The 25,439-nt window shown below is 35.5% G+C and overlaps 2 protein-coding genes across 6 annotated transcripts; one reads left to right on the top strand and one right to left on the bottom strand.

Annotated features, from left to right (window-relative positions):
* Positions 1 to 1,415: 1,415 nt before the first annotated feature.
* LOC142527371 (putative serine/threonine-protein kinase At1g01540) lies at positions 1,416 to 4,733 on the bottom strand. 2 transcript variants are annotated; one of them, XM_075632149.1, is made up of 7 exons: positions 3,863 to 4,733; positions 3,117 to 3,340; positions 2,790 to 2,916; positions 2,651 to 2,722; positions 2,378 to 2,564; positions 2,070 to 2,205; positions 1,416 to 1,971 (listed from the first exon to the last, which is right to left on the bottom strand). In XM_075632149.1, exons 1-7 carry the CDS (start codon positions 4,014 to 4,016, stop codon positions 1,723 to 1,725), a joined length of 1,149 nt encoding a protein of 382 aa, XP_075488264.1. In that variant the 5' UTR covers positions 4,017 to 4,733; the 3' UTR covers positions 1,416 to 1,722. The 2 variants fall into 2 exon arrangements, with proteins under 2 accessions (XP_075488264.1, XP_075488265.1); XM_075632150.1 differs by having other exon boundaries at positions 1,423 to 1,971; positions 2,378 to 2,561; positions 3,863 to 4,723.
* A 2,986-nt stretch (positions 4,734 to 7,719) lies between these two features.
* Positions 7,720 to 25,264, top strand: LOC142526897 (anaphase-promoting complex subunit 7-like). Of its 4 annotated transcripts, XM_075631551.1 has the most exons (18): positions 7,720 to 7,826; positions 7,956 to 8,028; positions 19,329 to 19,379; positions 19,756 to 19,902; positions 19,997 to 20,059; positions 20,313 to 20,428; positions 20,600 to 20,684; positions 21,403 to 21,462; positions 21,900 to 21,945; positions 22,376 to 22,449; positions 23,017 to 23,067; positions 23,140 to 23,340; positions 23,416 to 23,460; positions 23,666 to 23,759; positions 23,904 to 24,049; positions 24,392 to 24,621; positions 24,788 to 24,848; positions 24,921 to 25,264. In XM_075631551.1, the coding sequence occupies exons 1-18, from the start codon at positions 7,762 to 7,764 to the stop codon at positions 25,005 to 25,007; spliced, it is 1,695 nt and encodes a 564-aa protein (XP_075487666.1). In that variant the 5' UTR covers positions 7,720 to 7,761; the 3' UTR covers positions 25,008 to 25,264. The 4 variants fall into 4 exon arrangements, with proteins under 4 accessions (XP_075487666.1, XP_075487664.1, XP_075487663.1 ...); XM_075631549.1 differs by lacking the exons at positions 7,720 to 7,826; positions 7,956 to 8,028 and adding an exon at positions 18,382 to 18,550; XM_075631548.1 differs by lacking the exons at positions 7,720 to 7,826; positions 7,956 to 8,028; positions 19,329 to 19,379 and having other exon boundaries at positions 19,448 to 19,902; positions 21,903 to 21,945.
* Positions 25,265 to 25,439: the final 175 nt, after the last annotated feature.

The following is a 25,439-nucleotide window of genomic DNA, read 5'->3' as shown; positions in this document are numbered from 1 at the left end:
AATGAAAAAGTCGAGACAAGTACTATTTTGATTAAGCTTGCCTCAATGCGGTACAAAGAGAAAGGAAACATAATGAAGTACATAATAGAAATGTCAAATCTTGTGACTAGACTTAAAGCATTCAAGTTGAAATTTTCGGAACACATAGTCGTGCATTTAATTTTGATCTATCTGCCTGCGCAATTTAATCAACTCAAATTAAGTTATAATACATACCCAGAAGGAAAAGTACACTTTGAATGAGCTTATTACACAGTGCATTCAGGAGGAGAATAGATTGAAACAAGATGTGATTGAAAGTGCTCAGTACTTGGCATCTAACGATCAAGGTAATTGCATCAATAAGAAAATGAAATTGAGCAGTAAGGAAGGAAAATCTGAGACTTCACAACATATAAAACAACATAATCAAGATAAAGTGATCACTTGTTTCTTTTGCAAAAAGACTGATGGGCATAAGAAGAAATATTGTTTCAAATATGTCAGTTGGCGTGCAAAGAAAGGGCTACCTAAGGTGCCAATTGCCAACTCATGGTGAAAGATACATCTCTTATGGAAAATGACAATAAAATTGTTGGTTTATTTTATTTTATTTTTTAAAAAAAGCTTTATTTAAGAACTGATTTTTTTATTTTTCTGGTATTTGATTTTGAAAAAAAAAAACACTTTTGTTGCGATGCTTTTAGAAGAAATTTGATTTTAGTTTTATGTTTGGACAAATCAAGTTTTTCCTTTATCCATGTGATAAAGAAAATTTTCAATTTTTCGAAATTCAAATATGTTTGGTATTGATTCCTTGATTGATAAGCTTGATAAATGAACATCAATATTTTAAATGACATTGATAGTATGCATGCATGAAATTAAATGCAAATTAATTTTGTATGTTGACTTCAGCAGAAGTGAGTGAATTAAAAAGTCAACATTAAGAAGAAAATATTGATGTATATGTCTACATATGTGGTAGTATAAATTTTATCGCATGGTAATCTCATTCGGATTTATAGAGAACACCGTCTGAATATTGTGTACATCATTGGAATGTTTGGCAGATATTTAAGAAACCCGACATTGGACCATTAATCGGGTTATGCGATACATAAAGTGAATTAAAGATTTTATGCTCACATATCGAAAATCTCACATTATAAAATAGTTGGATATTTGGACCCCGAAAAAAGTTGCGGAGTTTTATCATCGGTAATAATCATTGGTCCAAGAAACTATTGTAAAGTGAAATTGCCCAAACAAACTAATGAATTTATTATTATGAATTTGAAATTCGTAAGTTTATATTCATCCATCCAAATTCGACATAATCTAATATTTAAATCTTGCCATTGTAAGTTCAAAAGATGCGCCTTTGGCCCAGTAACACCAGCTTCCCAATAAACGGATGAGATCTCGCAAGATGCCAATTTTATCTCCCCTCCACAAAATATAGAAAAAGAAAAGAGTGGTGGCTATAGCTCATGAACAAATGTTGAATCTAAGCAAGAAACAGTTTTTACAATTGAGTTGAAAATGTTTCAATTTGTTGACCCCTCCCAGCTAGCAAACTCTGGCTAATACCAAAATCAAGACAGACCCAAAAATGTTAACAAAAGAACATGTATTTCTGCCTGCTACAAAATTCAGCAGGTAAAAACAAGCCTTCCTAAGCTAAAATGTACCGAAAACAAAGAAACTCTGTACCTTCAAATGCTTACAATTTTGTCTCGCTCAACTTGTAAAGAGTTGGCTTCCCAGAGTAACGGTTGCAGTCCCCTCACCCATGACCATGGTCCGTTCGATCTCTGTCTCGAGTATTCGATCAATCTCCACCACTACATTCTCCATTCTTGGCCTACCCTTCCCTGGAAAACTCATGCATTTGAGCATCAACAACAGAAGATCCCTCATCCCTTCGGCAGTGAAGCCCCCGGCTAGTCGAGGGTCGACTAGATCGTTTGATCTCAAATGGTCTTCCACCTATTATTTTTGCGGGGTGCAAGTATTGTTTAACATGATACTCGAGTATAGTTGATCTCATTTAAATTTGAGTATGAACAGAAAGTTTTGTTCCATACCAACTGAATTAAGCTGTGATTTGATCCAAAGGCCTCTTCGTATGTCGTCGCCTCCTTACCAGATATGAGCTCTAAAAGAAATACACCAAAACTGTATACATCACTTGTTTCATATAATACCTCGAGTTGTTCCATCCTAATAATCAAACAAATGAAAGTTTGATCAGAGCAGAATCATAAAATTTGCTACAAGAATCTATCTATAATATGATACTTAATTCATGTAGGTAGGACATATATTTACTCAATGAAATTCTTGACTCAAATTTCAGATGCCCTTATTAAAAGTTGAGGTGGAATTGATTTACTCTGGATCTTTGAAAGCACTGAGGGAACTTGATACAGATGAAGCCCCATCTTCTATTTTTTCAAGAATTTTAGACATCCCTGCATCCGCGACTTTAGCGATGAAATTCTCATCAACCAAGACGCTCCCCGTTTTGAAGTTACCGTGCACGAACCTGGGATTTAGGCCATGCAAATGACATAAACCTGCTACAGAGGAAAAAGAACACGGAACTATGTTTAATACTGGTTTTTTTATAAAAAAAAATTGCTTGAAAATCTTCGCTGATATATACCTTTAGCAGCACCAATTGCTACTGATAGCCTTTGTTTAAATTCGAGCTTCGTGGTAGAACTTTTTCCAGTGTCTATTCAACAAAATAACCATCATTTTCTTTCCGATGAATGTAAGCCATTGTCATTAGAAATTCGTACCGTACAAATGGCTACACATGCTACCATTAGGTAAGTACTCGGAAACTAGCATCTGGTACCCTCTTTCTTGACAGTATCCAAGAAGTACCACTAAATTACGGTGGCAAATCGTCGACAAATAGGCCACCTGGGATCATAACTGCAAATATCAGGAAGTTATTGATAGAATACTCTCTATAATTAAATGTTGTTACGTATGTTTAATCCAAATGAACCATGAACAAGTAGGAATCTTATTGATTGATCTGAAAAAGGGCTTCTATTATTGCAGTTTTGTTTGATCATGTCCTCATTTCAAATTCAAAGATGGCGAACATTTTTTGATACCTCTTCAACAAACTCCTGCCGAGGTTCACCCATACGTTTTTTGATGGCCACGACAGTTCCATCGCTGAGCAGTCCTTTAAAAACTAAACCAAATGTACCACATCCTATGAGATTGGTTTCATTAAAATTTCTTGTGGCTTGTTCCAATTCTTCCATTTTGAATTGCCTTATTCCAGTAATTGATGGAGCTGAAAATGGACTGCTTCCACCTCTTTTCATCTCCACTATACACAATCGAACATGAAAATTAGGATTCAGACAGAGTCCTTCGAAAACCTCAAGGTGAAATCTTGAGGATTGTGCATGAAATTTATTGTGATATTAGTGAGAGGAAATGTTTCGACAAACTTAAACGCAACATCTTGATAATTCAGAGGAAAAATCGGTGATGAAAAAGTGTCTCAAGAAACTTGAAATTCAAAATCTTGGCAATAGAGTTTGCCATTAGTGGAATTTTATGTGATAAAAGGAACTTGAAGTCAAAATCTTCACATTTGCTCATGGAATTTAATGCAGATAACCAGGTGACAGAAAAAGAATTGTTTCAAGAAAATTGAAAGCAAAATCTTGACAATTGATCATGGAATTTAATGCAAGTATCAGATGGCAGAAACAAGAGTTTCAAGAAACTTGAGGGCAAAATATTGATAACTGAGCATGAAACTTAATGCAACAACGGGTGATAGAAAAAAATTTCTTTCGAGAAACTTGAAGGTAACTTTTTTTCTTTTATGTGAAGACATTACCCACAGCAGATGGGTCGGAGGATTCTGTTTCCGAATTCTTGTTCGAAAATTTTCCGTATTGTTTCATGCGAATCCACAAGAGCAAAATGACAGTGGCTAAAACAGCTAATGTCCCTCCTACCGCTCCAACAATAGCCGCAAATGAACCTGCCATCTATTCGAGCATCCGCTTCTCCCTCGGGATAAAAACTAGCCCTTCTTCTTCTCTACTTACCGCAGAACGAAATCATAAACAAGCTCGAAAAAGTCGAAAGAGAAAGACATCGAGCTGCTGATAGCTTCTCAAGCAACATTTCCCCTATGATATAGAAGGATAAATACCAGACAACTCCACATCAAAATATTCAAGAAAGCTGCAACACTCAGAATCTATTTTTGCTCAAAAAACATGGTGCACAATTACAAGCGATACTTTCTGATCTATTAATCCGTGTGAAAGTGGCTGTTTTTGTTGCTCACTGGTGAAGAACTGGATGATAATCTTTAGAATCAACATGGGTAACATAAGCTTGTGTAAAGGAGAAATGCTGCCAATTCCTAATGCAGTACAACTCATTCGCTTTTTTCTTGTACCCCACTACTATTTGACATTCCTTTCTTCTTCTATTTTTTTTTTTAAAAATTATCTTCAACATAAAAGATATCCACACAACCAAGATTTACGGGGCCGGAGCGAAGAACCTTCAATGCAAAATACCCAAAAACAATAATGGAATCTGACTTCCATAATTAATTACACATGAAAATGGCTCATATATTTTCGCTTGATGGGGCATTAAATTTTTTGTTGGAGGAGGTGGGTTGGGGTTAAGGATAAGGGAGATAACATAAAACAACCCGAAGCACACAAGGTGATGTCATCCTTTTTTCAATCTTTGTTGCTTACAGACAGCATATATGCTAACCCCATGTTTCATCATGGATTCCTTACAGCTCATAAACTTTTTGTATCCTTCCAAGTACTAGTACCTTGGCAGCACCATAAATAAATAAATCTTGAGCAGCGACATACAAATTACTTTAATCCATGGCGATAATATATAAATATATGTATAATTAATGTGAAATTATTATTTTATTTTGTAGGAAAAAAGACTAGTTATGGGCATTAGGAGAAGTGTGAGTTGACTTTCAAACACATTCACTCCAAAATTTATTTTTAATTATATATAGGTGAGGTTTTTCACAGTCATTTGGATTTGAACTCAGCTTCTCGAGAAAAAAAGTCACAAAAGCAGTAAATTCTTCACACCATATGAAATTCCCGAAACTCAAAAAATGTGGAAGTTTGAATTATTTTTTTTTTATCAGAATACAGACAACCAATGATGAGGCTGACTCATAAAATTACTCGAGTAAGTTATCATCACAAGACTATCAAATCAAATCCCAGTCTTTTCTTGCTACTCACTAGCTCGCTCTGCATTTTTGTCCCAAGAAAATAAAAAATCAAATCGAATTATTAAATTAATTTGTGGGAATATTTTGAAAAATATGTGTAAACAAAGGGATATACTCATGCATTCTTTACGTGATGACAAATTAATGAACCAACAAAGAACTTCTGTAATATATATATATATATATATATATATATATGTGTGTGTGTGTGTGTGGGGATTCTTCTTGGTGTCAAAATCAGACACGACCCACCAACCCAACATGATTTAACCCGAAAAAAATCAGGTTTGAGTTTGGGGTTTTCGGGTTCGGGTTGGACCCGATAGCTGACCCGAAAAAATGATCGGGTTAGGTTTGACCCGAAAATTTTAATTTTTTTTAAAAATATAATTAATAAATATTGCCTATATTTTTATATATTGTATGTTTGAAAAAATATTTATTGTATATTTATATCATAAATTTTCATAATTTATTAATTATTTTGAACATTTTATATTTTTTAAATAATTGTTTATTTGATTTAGTAAATATACTTTATTTTTCGACAATTAGATTTTCAAATTTAAATCATATATATGAGAGAGATTTTATTATTATGTGTTTAAATTAAAATATTACTATTATTTTTTTGAATTTTATTTAATTTTCTTTTTAAAAAAATTATAAAAAATTCAAAATCAGGTTATACGGGTTTATCGGGTTGATTCGGGTTCAGGTTCAAGTTGAGAGTTTACGGGTTTGCTCGGGTTCGGGTTGAGCAATTTTTGAATAGTATTATTGCTCAACCCCACTCAACCTACCCGAATTGACACCCCTATTCTTAGTGGAAATACGTTGATTATTTCCCATACTTTTTTGCAGGCTAAGTCACAAAAGATTGGATGTATTAGGCGTGTTTGTTGGCAGCCCTTGTAAACTTTTTTATTTTCTAGCTGCGGATCCAATAATTTAATGCAAAGCATTAACTTAATATATGTATAATAATATTTAAGATAAAGAATTATAAGGATATTTATACTAAATTGTTATCTATATATATGGCTGACGTTTGGTGAATTTTAAAAGGTGGAACTCTGGAGAAGTTTCGTAAAAATAAACCAAAACTCCTTGTCCTCATGCAACAACTTGCGGGGGGTCTGAATAAGTTCATGGAATAGAAGTGCAAAAGTCACCATTTTAGTTTGTAATTTTTTAAATATACTCTTGATTTTGATATTTACACTTGCCTATCCTTATTTCTTAACAGTCTTCTTATTATTTTAATATAATATGTTCAATTGATCGTTTGAAATTTTATATATATTTATTTTGAACTCGAATTGAACACAATGATATTAAAATATGACTAGTCCTCTTTGATTTTATTAATTTGCATTTCACTATAATGGCTTAATGAGACAAATATAGTCCTATACGACATTAACTTCTGCCTTAAAACATAATATAAATATATAGGTAATTTGAAATTTTATTCGCAAGTAATATACTCAAAATCATGTCATTAAAATTATAATACAAAAACTCATGTGAGACCGTATCACAGATCAATTTTGTGATACGAATCTCCGACCCGATCTAAAAAAATTATTACATTTTATGTCCAAAGTAATATTTTTAACAACAAAAATATCATCTTTTGCTAGTTCTGTTGTGAAGAAATATTTTGTAATGTATGATGTATGCTGATTTGAGTTAAAAATATTTAACACATGATACATATTATTTGTTATTTCAAAAATATTATTTTTCACTTCCAAACTATTTGTTTTTATGTTAAAAGTTTTACTTTTTATTATAAGTATAAATCAAATCAGCTCGTTAAACATGAAAAATATTTTAATTAGAGGTGGCGCGGTTCATAATATATACTAGTACACCGACGCACGCGTTGCGTGCTTGTATAATATTTTTTATAATTAATTTGGTTCATATTTAAATGAGGATCAACATATAATTATAAGAAATATAAGGGACTACAGTGTAATTTTGATATATAAATTTAAGAATAAATTGAAAAATAAAAAAATAAAAAAATTAAGAATTGAACCTACAACCTAAATCCCAAGAAACAATGACTCTATCCGCTGAACTACATATAATTTACATTAAATTTTAAAATTTTATTAATATATATAATTATAAAAATAGATCATGACATCAAAGTTAGTTACTTTAATTGTCTCAAACTTAATAAAATAGTATAGACGTGGGGAATAGATATATTTGTGCTCCTTTTTTATGAATAATAATGAGTGAAATTATTATGCCCAGAAACTCAAAAGAAATAATGCCGCCTCATTAAAACCTTTAATTATTTGAAACATCAGCCAATCTTGTTACTGGCCAGCCCAGCAGGGGTCTATTTTGGGGCCTGAAACGAATTACCCAAAAGCATGGTCCGAATATGAGAATTTTTCTTCAAATTGCGATTTCATAGAAGAGCGTTCTGAGAGTTCAGTCAAAGCTTCACACACGAACTACACTCCACCTGTTCGATGGATGTACCTAAAGAGCATTTATCCACTTTACTGGATCATGGCCTCTACTCTTCTGCTCAAATGCTGGAAATAATGAAGCTAATTTCATGCAAACTAGTAGTATGTAGTCAATTGTTTCGTAATTAGGCTGATATATGATTTTTTTTAGATTTGAGCTTTTTTCCTGGAAATTAATTTGTTTTGTTGGTTAAACTAGGGTTTTTTGCTGTTTCGTCGACTTCGATAAGCCCTGAGATGAGTCCTCATCTCAAAGCAGAAAGTTTGGTTTGTATTAAGGGCATCTCTAATCCCTGCGCCAAAATCACGCTATTTTGGCCGAATGACTGTGACCTGGAATTGACACTCCGTGTGTGACTTCTTGTTCTTGTTGAATGATGTAGACATCAAGTAAATCTTGTTCTCGACCTATAGTTTACATTATTGCTTTCTTCTATTTTCAAAGTTTTCAATAAATTGAATATCATCTTCATTATCTGACAATGAAGATGAGGTAGATGAGTTTGCATCAAATTGAAAATACAGATTCATTTTTAAATTAGAAAGAAGGTAAAATCTGTATGAAAGTATGATATCATAGTTACATTATATAGATGTCTTGTATATGCATTTTGGACTGGTAAATGAGTTTGGAATGGTAGATGAGTTTGGAATGGTAGATGAATTTTGACTGTAGATGAGTTTTGACTAGTATTTAAGTTTGGACTGGTAGATGTGTTTTTGACTCGTAGATGTGTTTGGACTGGTAGATGAATTTTGACTGGTAGATAAGTTTGGATTGGTAGATGCGCTTCTGACTGGTAGGTCATCTTCTCACTATAAATAAACTTTTTGTTGATTGATTAAATCATAAACATTACAATCTACGACTGTCACGCCCCGAAACTCGGGATTTGACACCGGCGTCGTTTAACAATCACACAATTGAAACAACCAGCCTCGTAGCATAGTATAAACCGAAATACCAATTTATTAATCATAATCTCAAAAACCAAAGTCTTTACAACTGAAATAACTAATGAAATAAATGCGGAAACGTTTTTTACATAAAACTTGAGTACCAAAATTCAGAAACCTCTTTACTAGCAACTCTCGAGATTAAAACAATTCACCAGCCCCAAAATTGTTCCGATTCTTCTTCTTCAATCTGCTCTTCAGATTTATCTGGAAAGGTTGTAAGGGGTGAGTATTTTGGGAAATACTCAGCAAGTGGGGGCCGTTCGAGTACAACAAAACAACATGCAATTTCGAAATATACATACCATGCAAACATAATTCTTATCACGTGCGCATCATTAACCCGACACTGAGATTCATCTACTTTCAATGGTTTACTGATATCAATCCCTAATTTTTACTCCTCTAAGGGGACGAGGCCGTATAGCGGTTATCTCCCCCACCGCGTAAGGGTACGTATGGTTGGGATTCCCACCCATATCAAGTTGAATTCTCATAGTGTCAAAACATTTATTCATGCAAAATATCGTAACCAGAAGGGTGTAGAAGAAGAATTGTACTCGCCCGAATTTTTATAAAACCGAAAATATGTGCATCGAAATTCAATAATTTAAAACAAGCTCACTTACCTTAAATTCTTGATGAAAAACGTAAAAAGGCTAGGGTTCTTCGAAATTCCTACTTCACTGGTTGGACGGCGGCAGGGCTTCGCTGCGCTCGAAAATTCCTAAGGAGACTAGAGCACAAATTTTCGAAAATTTGGTGTGATATGTGGTGTGATTTTCGAGTCTACATGGCCCTCCTATTTATAGGGGTTGGCTGCTATCGTGATCGAGTGATATCGCGTTTGAATCTGAATCAAATCTTTATCGAGAATCGTGATCTATCCGTGATATAAATTCGAACTCTAAATCTTTTATCTCTCAATTTTCGAAATTCTCAAATATATACACTGTAAATTTCGAATTCTAGGGATTTTATTATCCTTTGCCTGATTTTTATCCCGGTATCTCCATATCAACTCAAATATTAGGCATTTATTTGCGAAATTTCAAATAATAATATACACGATATTATTATTCACTCAATCTTGGTAAAATCTTACAAATCTCACATCCTCAAATGAGATAAATCCTGGTATCCAAAATATACTATCGTGATAAAACTTAAATGATAAAACTTAAAATTCTTGGATTTTACATCCCTCCCTCCTTATGGGAAGTTTCGTCCTCGAAACTTGGGTTGGCTTGGTCTCCGAAGAGGTACGGGTATTGGTCCCTCATCCTTTCTTCTAGCTCCTACGTGGCTTCTCTTTCCGTGTGGTTAGACCATTGCGTAGGGAATGATACGTCGCCTTAGTACTTGGTCGTTGGTGTCCACAATTCTGATGGGAACTTCTTCGTACTTCAGCTCTTCTCCCAAGTTACTTTCGATCATGAGCGGTTCTGCTTCCAACACGTGGTTTGGGTCCGAGATGTATTTCCGTAGTTGGGACACGTGGAAAACGTTGTGAATTCTAGGCATGTTTGGCGGCAGCGCCAATCTGTATGCTAGTGTGCCCACCTTTTCCAAAATCTCAAAGGGTCCTACGTAACGAGGGTTTAGCTTTCCAGCTTTACTGAATCGGACAACTCCTTTCATAGGCGATACTTTTACGTAGGCCTTCTCGCCGATATTGAATTCCACTGGCCTTCTTTTCAGATCTGCCCAACTCTTTTGTCGATCTTGAGCTGCCTTGAGTTTCTCTCGGACTACTGTAACCTTGCCTATTGTTATCTGTACGAGTTCGGGTCCTACTATTGCTTTTTCTCTCACTTCATCCCAATATAAGGGTGATCGGCATTTTCTCCCATACAGGGCTTCGTATGGAGCCATCCCAATACTGCTGTGATAGCTGTTATTATAAGAAAACTCGATCAATGGTAGATGATTGCTCCAATTGCTATTGAATTCTAGAGCGCAGGCTCGCAGCATGTCTTCCAGGGTTTGAATTGTTCTCTAGGTTTGGCCATCGGTTTGTGGGTGATAGGCCGTACTAAGAGTCACTTTAGTTCCCATGGCCCCCTGAAAGCTCTTCCAAAAACGTGAGACGAATCTTGGGTCTCTGTCAGACAGGATGCTCACTGATACTCCATGAATTCGTACAATATTATCCATATACAGTGTAGCCAACTTGTCCAGATTATAGTTCATACGGACAGGTAGGAAGTGTGCAGATTTTGTAAGTCTATCTACAATTACCCATATTCCGTCTTGACCTTGCCTCGACTTTGGTAACCCCACCACAAAGTCCATGGAGATGTGGTCCCACTTCCACTCAGGTATCTCCAACGGTTGCAATAATCCTCCGGGTCGCTGGTGCTCTGCTTTGACCTGTTGACAAACCTGACACTTAGAGACGAACACTGCCACATCTCTTTTCATTCCGTTCCACCAAAAATTTCTCTTAAGGTCTCTGTACATTTTCGTACTCCCTGGATGGACTGAAAACTTGGACTTGTGTGCTTCTGATAATATTTCTTGGCGGAGGTTATCGCTGTCTGGTACCCACAGTCGTCCTTTCATCCAAACGACTCCCTTGTCATCAATTTGTAAATCTTGAGACTTCCCGTTTTCGACTTGTCCCCTAAGTTTCTTTAGCTCAGGGTCTCGATCCTGGTTTAACTTGACGGTCTCTTGCAGACATGGTCTCGCGGAGAGTGAAGCCAGAGTAATTTTGCTCTCATTTTTCCGACTCAGAGCATCGGCCACCTTGTTCGCTTTACCCGGGTGGTAACTGATTGTCAGGTCGTAATCCTTCAGGAGTTCGATCCACCGTCTTTGCCTCATGTTAAGTTTCTTTTGGGTGAACAGGTATTTGAGGCTCTGGTGATCTGTGAAAATTTCGCACTTGGCGCCATAGAGATAGTGCCTCCAAATTTTTAAGGCAAATACAACTGCTTCTAGCTCCAGATCATGCGTAGGGTAGTTCTGCTCGTGCGGTTTCAACTGCCTTGATGCGTAGGCTATTACTCTTCCCTCTTGCATGAGTACGCATCCCAAACCTTCCTTAGATGCGTCGCTGTAGATGGTGAATTCCTTATCTTCAGTGGGTAAGATTAGTACTGGCGTGGATGCGAGTTTTTCTTTTAATGTCTGAAAACTTTTCTCGCAACCTTCGTCCCAGACGAACTTGGAATTCTTTTGAGTGAGTTTAGTCAGTGGTATGGCGATTGAGGAAAAACCTTCGACAAACTTTCTGTAATAACCTGCCAGTCCAAGAAAGCTCCTGATGTCTGTGGCGTTCTTAGGTTTTGGCCAATCTGTAATTGCCTCGACTTTCTTGGGATCCACTGATACTCCTGCTTCAGAGATTACGTGTCCTAAAAAGGATACACTCTTTAACCAGAACTCACATTTCTTAAACTTAGCGTAGAGTTCCTTCTCTCTCAAGGTCTGAAGTGCAATGCGGAGATGCTCTTCGTGATCATGTTCATTGGAAGAATAGACGAGGATGTCGTCAATAAATACTACTATGAACTGATCCAGGAATGGCTTGAAAACTCTGTTCATTAGGTCCATGAAGGCTGCAGGCGCGTTGGTCAGTCCAAAAGGCATCACTATGAACTCATAATGTCCATATCTTGTCCGAAAAGCTGTTTTGAGAATATCTTCAGCCCTGACCTTCCATTGGTAGTAACATCTTCTCAGGTTAAGCTTGGAAAATGTTGTAACTTCTTTAAGTTGATCGAAAAGAATCGTCTATCATTGGAAGAAGATATTTATTCTCGATTGTGATCTTATTGAGTTCTCTATAATCTATACACAATCTCATACTTCTGTCTTCCTTATTCACAATCAGTACTGGAGTTCCTTATGGAGACGTACCCAGTTGAAATTGCTTCTTGTCTGGCAATTCTTGGAGTTGTTCCTTTGGCTCTTGGAGTTCAGTTGGCGTCATTCGGTAAGGTGCTTTCGAAATTGGTGCTGCACCAGGGACCAGATTAATTTCGAACTCAACTTCGCGGTCCGGGACTATCCCTTTGAGTTCTTCTAGAAAAACGTTCGGAAATTCCCGCATAATTAGGGTATCTTCCAGCTTGAGCTCAATTTTTTTCCTGCACTTCGTTCACCATTGCTAGGTAAACTTTTTTTTTTTTGCCTGATTTAATGGCTTTCCAAGTCTGGGAAGCAGAAAGAATGTATTTCTGTCTCTTGGCATTGCAATGATACCTTATTTCTTCTTGGTTCGCGTTTCGGAGTTTGAATTTTTTTTTTTACTCCGGCAATCTGCTATTGCACTGCTCTTAGATAACCAATCCATCCATATGATGACGTCGAAATCTTACCAAAGTGCTTTGAATCAAGTCGGCACTGAATATATACGAATAGATGATGATTTTATTCTATCTTGAAATTATCACGATTACTATCTCAAAACTAAAAATCCATATAAAATCTTGGAACTTAATTCAATATCAATCTATACCCTATTGATTTAAATCCCAAAAATTATAACCCAGTCGTCAGAAAATAAAATCTTATTCAACCTTGTATAAATGAAATTAATCATCAATTAATGCTTTTGTTAAATCTTACTTGCACTAAACCTTACTTTCCTCAATATCCAGCAATAATCTCATAACTTATTTTATTCATATAAGATCGTAATCTACGAGTTATCCCAAAATAATATAAATTACTTAAACCTTAAGATATTGTTTCCCAACTTCCTTTTAGACAAGGTAACCCAAAATTATACATATTTAAAGTTAACGCTTAGCATTCTTTAAGAACCCAAATTAATGTTTACACATTTAACTATTGCCCAAAATCAACTTCCATATTGGAATATCCAAAACTTATTATAACTCTTATCTCAGATTTTCACATACTAGTTTTTTTTTCTTCCCATAAATAATTTATTGTCCCCAAATCAAATATTTCACCTTAAATCAGAAGCTTAAGTCAACTTATCTCAGATAAGTACAATCCCAACAATATAGGTCAATATTAATTGTTTCCTTAATAAAATTCCATAAAAATCCGATAAGCACTACAAGAAACGCGTTGAACGAGATTTTTCGAGATATTTTCCAAAAATGGAAAGTCTAGAGATAAACATATGGATTGAAAGAATTCGTCGAGAGGGTTTCAGAATAGTTGACAGAACCGAATTCGGAGTTTCCTACAAAAAAAAAATCGAATGACGTATGCTGGCGGGTTGACTCGCTGACTCGGTCGGGTTGACTCGCCGAGTTGACTCGTTGGAGTATGGTCGGAGCAAATGCTTATGACGGCGAAGGGGTCAGGATCACAGAACCGGTGGTGGCACGGCAGGAATCGGTAGGAAAACTACCTAATTTGGCGGGGAACTCGCGCAACTCGGTTAACTCAATGAAATTGGGCGTTTCCGATTGGGTGATCCGAACTCAAAATTGATTGTTGGTAAAAGTTACCCATGGATCATAGATTAGTTGGCTATAAGGAATTGAAAATCGGAGTAGGATTGGTAGGGTAATTGGACAAAATAATTTTCTGGTTAGGCTTTATACGCTAAATTCGTAGATCTGAAATTCCCGTTTCATCCGAACACGAAATATGAAATTGTTTGAGGGATTTTGTTCGTCTCATCGAGACGGTTCTAGATCTGGTCTCCGATCAAAGAAACACTACCGGAAGCGGTCGGAATCGGCGAAAAACGCGGCGGCGCGCGTAGGGGCTGTTTGGCCGAATTTTTTTTTTTTTTTTTGAAACTCGATTTTTCCCACTCGAATTATGAACCTTGCGGCTCTGATACCACTAAAATGTCACGCCCCGAAACTCGGGATTTGACACCGGCGTCGTTTAACAATCACACAATTGAAACAACCAGCCTCGTAGCATAGTATAAACCGAAATACCAGTTTATTAATCATAATCTCAAAAACCAAAGTCTTTACAACTGAAATAACTAATGAAATAAATGCGGAAACGTTTTTTACATAAAACTTGAGTACCAAAATTCAGAAACCTCTTTACTAGCAACTCTCGAGATTAAAACAATTCACCAGCCCCAAAATTGTTCCGATTCTTCTTCTTCAATCTGCTCTTCAGATTTATCTGGGAAGGTTGTAAGGGGTGAGTATTTTGGGAAATACTCAGCAAGTGGGGGCCGTTCGAGTACAACAAAACAACATGCAATTTCGAAATATACATACCATGCAAACATAATTCTTATCACGTGCGCATCATTAACCCGACACTGAGATTCATCTACTTTCAATGGTTTACTGATATCAATCCCTAATTTTTACTCCTCTAAGGGGACGAGGCCGTATAGCGGTTATCTCCCCCACCGCGTAAGGGTACGTATGGTTGGGATTCCCACCCATATCAAGTTGAATTCTCATAGTGTCAAAACATTTATTCATGCAAAATATCGTAACCAGAAGGGTGTAGAAGAAGAATTGTACTCGCCCGAATTTTTATAAAACCGAAAATATGTGCATCGAAATTCAATAATTTAAAACAAGCTCACTTACCTTAAATTCTTGATGAAAAACGTAAAAAGGCTAGGGTTCTTCGAAATTCCTACTTCACTGGTTGGACGGCGGCAGGGCTTCGCTGCGCTCGAAAATTCCTAAGGAGACTAGAGCACAAATTTTCGAAAATTTGGTGTGATATGTGGTGTGATTTTCGAGTCTACAGGGCCCTCCTATTTATAGGGGTTGGCTGCTATCGTGATCGAGTGATATCGCGTTTGAATCTGAATCAAATCTTTATCGAGAATCGTGATCTATCCGTGATATAAATTCGAACTCTAAATCTTTTATCTCTCAATTTTCGAAATTCTCAAATATATACACTGTAAATTTCGAATTCTAGGGATTTTATTATCCTTTGCCTGATTTTTATCCCGGTATCTCCATATCAACTCAAATATTAGGCATTTATCTGCGAAATTTCAAATAATAATATACACGATATTATTATTCACTCAATCTTGGTAAAATCTTACAAATCTCACATCCTCAAATGAGATAAATCCTGGTATCCAAAATATACTATCGTGATAAAACTTAAATGATAAAACTTAAAATTCTTGGATTTTACAACGACCAAAAAATCTCACAGTTCAAATATATTAAATGGACTTCACTTTCCGAAGAACTAATTACACTATTGAAGAAGATAAACTCATGTGTCATGTTTATCTTGACGTTTCGCAAAATCCAGTCATTGGTATAAACCAATCCAAAGAACGATTTTGGAGTCGAATTGAAGAAGCTTTCAATGTCGGCAAATCGAATAACATGCAAGTACGCAATATCATATCATTGCAATGTCGTATGCAAGTTATCCTACGCGCTGTTAGAAAATTATGTGGATATATTAGGATAATTGAAAAGCTGAAGCCGAGTGGACGCATCTGAAGAAGATACTGTAAGTATTTATTATTATATTTACATGAATACTCTAAGTCTATTTTTTATGCGAGTAACATATTTCTATGCAGTTGAACATGGCAAAGGATTTAATGAAGCAAGATAAAAATTTCACTAAAAGATTCAAGTTTGATCATGTTTGGTCTATAATGAAAAATATGTAGAAATTTTCGGCCAACGATAGTGCACCGATGCTAGTATCCAAACAACATGTCACAAATTTGGATTCATCATAGTCGGAAACTCAAGAACCAGAATCTACAATAACAGGTTCCCCTGCAGTAAATTCATTTTCAATTAAGTTAAGCAGTGACGAAAATGCAGGTAGAACTCTATCTCAACGACCTCTTGGAGTGAAAAAATCCAAATTAAAGAAAAAAAGAAGAAAATGTTTCGGAATTAATTTCTACGATGAAGGAAAGACTTCGCGAGCTTATCAATGTATTGCAAAAGGGATCTACCGATATGCAACAATATTATGATATTAAGCTGATAGCATTGCAAAATGAGCAAAAAAACTAGAAATTCGTCAACAACAAATAAAATTGTCTAAAATTCAGGAGGAGAATAAAGTTTGGTATATGGATCTAAGCACAACTGACGCATTTCTGGATCGCCAATTGTGCTTAGATCCATGTACAAAACTTTATTCTCCTCCTGAATTTTAGCCAATTCTATTTGTTGTTGACGAATTTCTAGTTTTTTTTGCTCATTTTTCAATGCTAACAGCTTAATATCATAATTTTGTTGCATATCGTTAGATCCATTTTGCAATACATTGATAAGCTCGCGATGTCCTTCATCGTAGAAATTAATTTCAAAACATTTTTTTCTTTTTTTTCTTTAATTTGGATTTTTAACTCCAAGAGGTCGTTGAGATGGAGTTCCACCTGCATTTTCCTCACTGCTTAAATTAATTGAAAATGAATTTACTGCAGGGGAAATTGATATTGGAGATTCTTGTTCTTCAGTATCCGACTATGATGAACCCAAATTTGTGACATGTTGTTTCGATACTGGCATCCGTGCATTGTCGTTTGCCGAAAATTTCTCCATACATTTCATTATATGCCAAACATGATCAAACTTGTTCTTCAATAGCGTAATTAGTTGTTCGGAAAATGGAGTCCATTGAATTTCTTTGAATAATGAGATTTTTTGGTTGTAGACTATAATGTTTATGATTTAATCAACCAACAATAAGTTTATTTATAGTTTGAAGGTGACCTACCAGTCAAAAATGCATCTACCAGTCCAAACTTATCTACCAGTCAAAATTCATCTACTAGTCAAAACGTATTTACCAGTCAAAACTCATCTACATGTCCAAACGTGTCTACCAGTCAAAACTCATATACCAGTCAAAATCGCATCTACCAGTCCAAACTTATCTACCTGTCAAAACTCATCCATCAGTCCAAACTCATCTACCGTTCCAAACTCATCTATATAATGTAACTATAGTATCATACTTTCATACTGATTTTACCTTTTTTCTAAATTTAAAATTTCTGTATTCTCTATTTGATGCAAACTCATCTAGCTCATCTTCATCGTCAGATAATGAAGATGATATTCAATTTGTTGAAAACTTTGAAAATAGAAGAAGAGCAATACTGTCAACTATAGCTCGAGAACAAGATTTAGTTGCTGTCTACATCATCCAACAAGAAGTCATATACATAGGGTCAATTCCAGGTCACACAGTCATCCGACGAATGTGAAATTGCCGATCATAAGTTGTTTAAGGACTATTTTCCTGAGAATCCATTATATAAAGAAGCAATGTTCCGACGAAGATTTCAAATGTCTCGAAATCTTTTTCTTCGAATAGTAGATGTCGTAAAGAATAACGATGTTTATTTCATACAAACAAGTGATAGTTTGGGACGGCTCGAGCTATCGACTAATCAAAAAGCAACTGCTTCATTGAGAATGCTAGCATATGGCTTACCTGCGGATGCTACTGATGAATACATCCAAATAGGAGAATTTACTGCAATTCAGTGTATGTAACGCTTTTGTCGAGCTATAGTGGAAGTTTTTCCTATTTACCAAAATATGCATGACATATCTAAAGATCGTAATTATCTATCGCTTCTTAAATGATTGTTGGATAACCACTACGACCTGCATATTGTCCCGCCCAAGCCATGGGGCAATATTTCCACCTCCAATGCGTACAGTCGAGACTTCCCAAAATTCCAGGAAAACCTCGTTGTTTGCCGATATAGAGAAGTCTAGCAACATCATTAGCAAACAACGAGATTTTCCTGGAATTTTGGGAAGTCTCGAGTGTACGCAGTGGAGGTGGAAAAATTGCCCCACGGCTTGGGTGGGACAATTTGCAGGTCGTAGTGGTTGTCCAACAATCATTTTAGAAGCGATAGATGATTACTATATTTGGATATGACATGCATATTTTGGTATGCCTGAAACCAATAATGATACAAATGTTTTAGAGTCTTCCAGTCTATTTTTCAATCTTGCACAAGGAATTGCTCCTCCAGGTCATTATACTATTGGAACAAAAGATTATAACACTGAATATTATTCAGCTGATAGTATTTATCCGAAATGGTCAACTATTGTGCAAACTATCCATGATCCGCGTGGTCCAAAGAAGCAGTATTTTGCAATGAAACAAGAGTCATGCAGGAAAGCATGTATTATAATGCACAATATGATAATCGAATATGAACGCGATCTTAGTGCACCAATTCAAGATGCTAGGGAAGCACCGACTCCAATGGTAGAAATGGCTGTCAATGAGCATATCAGATTTCGAGAATTTCTTGCTCGATATAAAAAAATACAAGACAAAGACGCTCACTATACATTATGAAATACTTTAATTGATAATTTATTGAATGAATATGGTCGTTCAAATATTTGAAATTGTATTTGTAATATGTTATTTTTTTAATGTCATGTATTAATTTTATTTCACCAATTTTAATTATTTTTATTTCAATTCGTATAATATAGATTTCAATAATATATTTAAAATAAATAAATTAATCATTTTAATAATATTATCGCAATTATTTGGTGCAGATACTGCGCTATTTTAAAATACAGTTGTTTTAAAATAGAATTTGGATCGGAGATGAACTAATTTTTACAGCTTTTAGGGTTATCTTTTTATTTTGAACTTTTGTTGCATTTGTGTCGTTGATGTTTGGATTTTGTCTCTGTTGACAGGTGCTATATGGGGATTCACTCTTTCGAGAAAAAGAATACAGCAGAGCTATTGTAAGATTTTCGGCATGCAATATTTGCAAGTCCATATGCTACATTTTTTTAATTTAGCTGTATAATCTCAGTTCTGCTTCAGTTTTGTGTTTTAAATGTTTGAATGCATTTGTAAAATTGTGTTGTCTTAATTCAGTTGCCTGTTTGGATCTGTGAAACTAGAGTCTTGTCGAATTGATAGAGAATATGTACGGATTACGTGAATGTGTTTCCGGTTTCAATTTTAAGGCTTTGGTTCCTCGATATCAGACACTGCAAATGAATTTAATATGCGTACACTCAAATGAATTTAATACGCTTCTCTTGTTTTTGCTCCAATGTTTCTTTAAATTTTCATGTTGTATTTCATTTTCTATGTTTCTCATATCTTGGACAGCAAATATACAAGCAAGCATTGCAATACCACAAAATAATACCTAAACGAAATGCAGCTGCATCCCTGACAATCAGAAGCTCACTGTCAGCAGCAAATAGGTCCTCTTCTCCTGGTTCTCTTAATCCTTCGGCTTTAAATGAAAACGAGGTATCACACATCATGGGAGTATGTATTTTTGTGATGTTAGCAATTCAGAAATGCCAAAAGGCTCTTCGTCTTTTCTTTGTTCTTGTCAGTACAGGTAAAATTCAAGATTGCTACTTGTCACAATTCACTAAATGAGAATAAAGCTGCTCTTGCTGAGGTATATAATTATATTTGACTTCTCATTATCTCAATCGGTTTCTTCTTCTGTTGCAAATCAAGTCTTGTGGACTGTGTTAGCTATGTTATTACAGAGTCCCTGAACACATCCCTTTCTTTCCTTAAATTGATTTTGTATTTTGACTGGCATCAAGTTTCAGCATTTACTATATTTTGAATATCACTGAGGTCTAGTTAGACAGGGTTCATTAATAGTACTGAAAGCTTTGATTTGCCATTATTGTTTTTAATAGATGGAGGGAATTCCTAGCAAATCGAGGAATCTAGAGATGAACCTTATGATGGCTAAGCTTTACCGAAATTCTAGGCACACTCGAGCTGCAATTGGATGTTTTAAGGAGTGTTTGAGGTATCCTATCTTGGTGTTCAATTATAACTTTGCATGATTTAGGAGCACTCCCGCACCTCAGAGTGCATAGACTGGTCCAACTTACTTTGTTTGCTTGTTTGTTTTTCTGTATTTGTGAAATAATCGACAGTTGTGACAATTAGTGTGTGCTTTTATTCTTGATATTGACAGGAATTGCCCGTACATACTTGATGCTATTATAGTTTTGGCTGAATTGGGTGTCTCTGCCAAGGATATCATTTCTTTGTTCCCTCAGGTTTGATGTCTACACTTGATTCCATGTAATATATATATATACATATGTGTGTGTGTGTGTGTTCCCGGATTTTACATTTTCCGTTTTAGTTAGAAGGATGGTGCTTTACAAAGTTGCTAAAAAGGTTTCTGGTATAATGCATTTGAATTTTTTTTTTGTTGTTGAATTGTCCTGACCCTTCTAGCTCAGATCCATCATCCATCCTTCAGTTACTTTCATTGTTCAATGACGGTTGTCTCTGTTCCCTTCATAATGTGCATTTTCATCTTTCAGATTTGTTTTATTTGTGCTACTAAGGATAAAATGCTCTAATTTCTTTGAAAATTAAGTTTGCTACGATTAATCACTCGATTATTTTATTTTAGCATAAAGATAACATTATTTTAAATTCATTGTCATGCCATGTTAAAGCTGCAATGAGAAGTTTCAGAAAGCTCTTCTTTTATGTACAGCCAAATAGGAACTCTTAGCGATATGAACAATACTTCTTTGAACACTTCATTATCTTGTTTATTGTGTTCTCTTCTCTTTGGCATGGTCGTCCATTGGTTCTGATATACGTTATGAAGTTGTACTGTTTCTTTCAGGGATATTCTAAACAGTTTAAAGTCCATTGATTACCTTTGCAACTTCCGCATTGGATACAAATTAATTTTTTAATTTGTTGAACAAGTTGTAAATTTTCTTACTCTACAATGTCATTTGTTGATTGTTCCAGGCTCCAAAGAGAAGTGGAAGACCTCCCTTTGATTATTCTGATTCGAGCCGCTGGTTGTTGGTAAGTTTTGAGAATCCCTCCATTACAGTTCTTATCACATGCAATCAATCGGTTTTTTATGATGCAGACAATCAACATAGAGGCAATACTCACTCTATCATTATCACAATGAATTAAAATTGGCAAATAGGTTATCTATTTCTGTGATTTGTTAGCTGCGTTGAGCTCTCCCTAATATCATCATAATTAAACATTCAGTTTCGCATTTCATAGTATATCTCAAGCATAGGTGATAAAGAACTTGGAACATCAAACAATATTCTGAAAAATTCACACTTGCATCTAACTAGATACTATGATTTCCAAGACACTGAACTTCTTTTAAAAAATATTTTCCTGCAACCATGTGTATCTGTTTGTTTTTCGTGGCATTTAAACCACTTGGTGGAAATTTTTTTGGCACTGTAACAGTAATGCCATCTTTTCTTCCGATGCAGCGGTATGTTGAAGCTCAATGCTGTGTTGCTTCAAATGATTACAAAGGTCAGGCTACAGAACTCGATTTTTTCCATTGCATTCTTTCACGATTTGATTTTTGTATGAATAGTTCCATTGTGCACATGGTTGCGTCTCATGTTCATGTAGTCCTTATCCTTGTTCTTTTATGTAGTCGATAAAAACTTTTGTTTTGAAAACAAAATTGCAATACTTGATTAGAACAATTTTACAGCAGAAATTTTTTGAGCTGTCATTTCTTATTGTGCGGCCACAGAAATGCACTAACAGTTTCTATGGCTACTATTATTGGCAATGATTTTGAGTTCTGCAACTGAGAAGTTTCATTCTCTAAGCATAACTTTTCTTATTTGTTTTTGCATTCTGTTCTGATTTTGAGCTGTAACTGATGGGCAGTCAACCAATATATTCTCCATAGTGCATCACTGTTCTTATTTGTTTTTTCCCTGGTTTGCAGGTGGTCTGGAACTATTCTCAGAACTTCTCCAGCGATTTCCTAACAACATTCACATTTTACTTGAAATGGCTAAGGTCTATAACTTTCGCATTATAAATTATCTTAACATTTCAAACATGGTCAGGGCACTATTCATTAATTACATACTTGTTTAATCAGTTCCAATTTAAAATGATCCATCAGGCTTCCTTAGATGAACTTTAGAATAAACTTCTACTTCGCAATTAGATTGTAAGAGACTCAAAATGCTATGTTGCTTTAGGACATATATCTATGTCAATGCAGCAAAATATTGATGGATTCTAGGTTCTCTGAGCAACTTATTTGTCCGGGTTGTGGGTTCCCTTTATGGATGTGAAAATAAGCAGTATGTATGAACGTTCTTGTGGCACAGGCCTTCATATTTAAGTGGGAGATATAGGCTGATATGTTCGTTTATAAATGCTAAGTTAAATGAATGATTAATGCACTTTCCAAAGATAAGTGATGCCAATCAATAAGCAGACAGAAATATTGTTGGAAGTGATTTGGAAAGTACCGAATTTAAGTTCTTTGTTAGTTTTTCATATAAAGCTACCATACAACATATCCAAGCCCCAATGACGTTCTTCTACTGTGTAATGTTGAAATGTCTTTTTAAGGTTAAAGCTGTCATTGGGAAAAATGATGAAGCCATTTTGGACTTCGAAAAGGTAGGAAGTTCACTTGTGCTATTGTGATTTCTTGTTCTTGACAACATTAAATTTAGAAAATTATCTCTTCAGGTTCGATCAGTTGATCCACATTTGGTTACTTACATGGATGAGTACGCAATGCTTCTAAAGCTCAAGTCTGATAATTTCAAGTTAAATAAATTAGTTCATGATCTGTTGAACATCGATCCTAAGAGGCCTGAAGTTTTTGTGGCCTTGTCTGTTCTTTGGGAAAAGAAAGATGAGAGGGGAGCTTTATCTTATGTGGAGAAGGTTAGATTTCTTGACTTTTGTTCTTCATTTCTTATACAAATGCTTCTATGATCACAATCAATTAACTAATGACAGAGCCTTCGCATCGATGAGAGGCATGTCGCTGGCTATATAATGAAGGTATAGTTACGTCTATTGCCAAAAAGCTGATTATGCCTTTTTTTCCTTTTTGCCACTAGTTTCTCAGAAGCTCGAGGATATCTAATTACCTTCATGCATCATTTGATTTGCTATCTTCAAGTTTATTGGTTGCATCATTTGATTTGCTATCTTCAAGTTTATTGGTTTGTACAATTTTGTTAGCTTATAATTTACTTGATATCAGGGAAATCTTTTCTTGTCAATTAATCGACCAGAAGCAGCAGTGGTTGCCTACAGGGGAGCTCAAGAACTGAGGCCTGATCTTCGATCCTATCAAGGTAAGTCTTGAGACAATCTGGCAGACATGAAGTTTTCAAATCTCTGTGGATTGGCTTTTAAATCTTATATGCATATTCTATTTCTATGAATTCATCGACAAGTGTGAATGCTTTTTGTGGCTAAAATCTTCAAATATATTACAGGGTTAGTGCGTTCTTATTTGGCTCTGTCAAAAATCAAGGAGGCCTTGTTTGTAGCTCGAGAAGCAATGAAGCCAATGCCTCAATCAGCGAAGGCTCTAAAATTAGTTGGGGATGTTCACGCTAGTAGCAGCAGTGGCAGAGAAAAGGTAAGTTCTATGGATTCTTGATTTTGTTTTACTCCCCCTGAAGTCTCTCTCTGTGTTTTTTAGAAGTACCTTTTAGATACAGCAACTTGTAGAAAACACGTATTGATGAGAAATCTCTGCAGCAAATCAGTTTTTCTTCTAATTTAATGTGCATGTGCTTGCATGAGTTGGTCTTTTGAATATTGTAATGGTTTGACTGGAGTTCAATCAGTGAACTTCGTAATTGTACACTCCCTTTTCCTCAAATCGAACTTCAAAGTTATTGAGGCCTTCTGCGCTATTAAATTCAGCATTCTTATGTGAATCTTTCTTAATTTTTTGCTTATTCGCTCAATTTTGCAGGCAAAGAAGTTTTATGAATCGGCTCTCAGACTGGAACCTGGTTTCCTTGGAGCTGCATTGGCATTGGCTGAGCTCCATGTACAGGAAGGCCGAAATGGAGATGCTGCCTCCCTCCTCCAGGGATTTTTAAAAGATTGGGCCGATGATTCTTTGCATGCTAAGCTTGCTCAAGTTTTTGCAGCTACAAGCATGCTGCAAGAGGCCCTTTCACATTATCAGGCAGCACTGAGGTAAATTTCTCTTATTTGTCCTCCCTCATCCCTACTCCAACTCCCCTGCCCAATTTGTGGCGGTGGGCTAGTTCACTAAAGGATCATCGGAGAATTGGGGTCAACAAAACATGTTTCATTGCTGCTGATTATGGGGAAGTAATGTTTGCATCTTATCATCATTCAGGATAAACCCCCTAAGTGATGACGCAAGAAAGGGACTGGAGCGGTTGGAAAAACAAAGGAAGGTTTGTGTTGTCTGTCCACGTGGTTGTGTGGTACAGTTAGACCAACCTGTCTTTGCACATTTTATCTTGTAGGGGGTTGATCCGGATGCCCCTGAAGAAGACAAAGACAACGAGGCTGATGATGCTGAGGTAGATCCAGACGACGCTGATCTTTTATAGTGACTTCATACATTTGCGTAATTGACTTTGTCAAAATCTTGTTGTGTTCCTACCCTCAAGCATGGTGTTGTGTCAAATAATGAGGTCGTGGAAGGCTTTAACATTTATACCAGGTTTGTCTCACCGACAAACCGTACTGTAAGTCCAGTTTTAGTATCAGTTATTATTATTATTATTATTATTTATCATGTATAGTGTCGTGTGTTCTCAAGTTGCTACTCAATATCTGAATATCGTAAGAGTATTAATTAGCTTTAGCTAGGCTGATATCTGGTGGATGATTTGAGTTATTGAATAGCTCGAGAATTCTTGAAATTATAATTCATTTAAAAAAATAATTGAAATTATAATTTATCGAAACTAGAATTTAAAAATTTTTTGTTGCCAGTTTTCATATTGTATATTTGATTAACGTATGTAAAAAATAAATGA

Source organism: Primulina tabacum, chromosome 15, assembly GCF_025594145.1.
Source record: "Primulina tabacum isolate GXHZ01 chromosome 15, ASM2559414v2, whole genome shotgun sequence".
NCBI lineage: Eukaryota > Viridiplantae > Streptophyta > Magnoliopsida > Lamiales > Gesneriaceae > Primulina > Primulina tabacum.
Note: the sequence above shows the minus strand (reverse complement) of the source record. Positions and strands in the feature narration are given on the sequence as shown.

Bases quoted from the DNA above. Each gene is read 5' to 3' on its own strand.
- LOC142527371 (XM_075632149.1), bottom strand. From the start codon at position 4,016: ATGGCAGGTTCATTTGCGGCTATTGTTGGAGCGGTAGGAGGGACATTA. The intron at 2,917-3,116 runs GTATCAAAAAAT...TTATGATCCCAG, and splicing joins GGCAGGAGTTTGTTGAAGAG to GTGGCCTATTTGTCGACGAT. The intron at 2,206-2,377 runs GTAAATCAATTC...TTTGATTATTAG, and splicing joins AGTGCTTTCAAAGATCCAGA to GATGGAACAACTCGAGGTAT.
- LOC142526897 (XM_075631551.1), top strand. From the start codon at position 7,762: ATGGATGTACCTAAAGAGCATTTATCCACTTTACTGGATCATGGCCTC. The intron at 19,903-19,996 runs GTATCACACATC...TTGTCAGTACAG, and splicing joins CGGCTTTAAATGAAAACGAG to GTAAAATTCAAGATTGCTAC. The intron at 20,429-20,599 runs GTATCCTATCTT...TGATATTGACAG, and splicing joins TGTTTTAAGGAGTGTTTGAG to GAATTGCCCGTACATACTTG.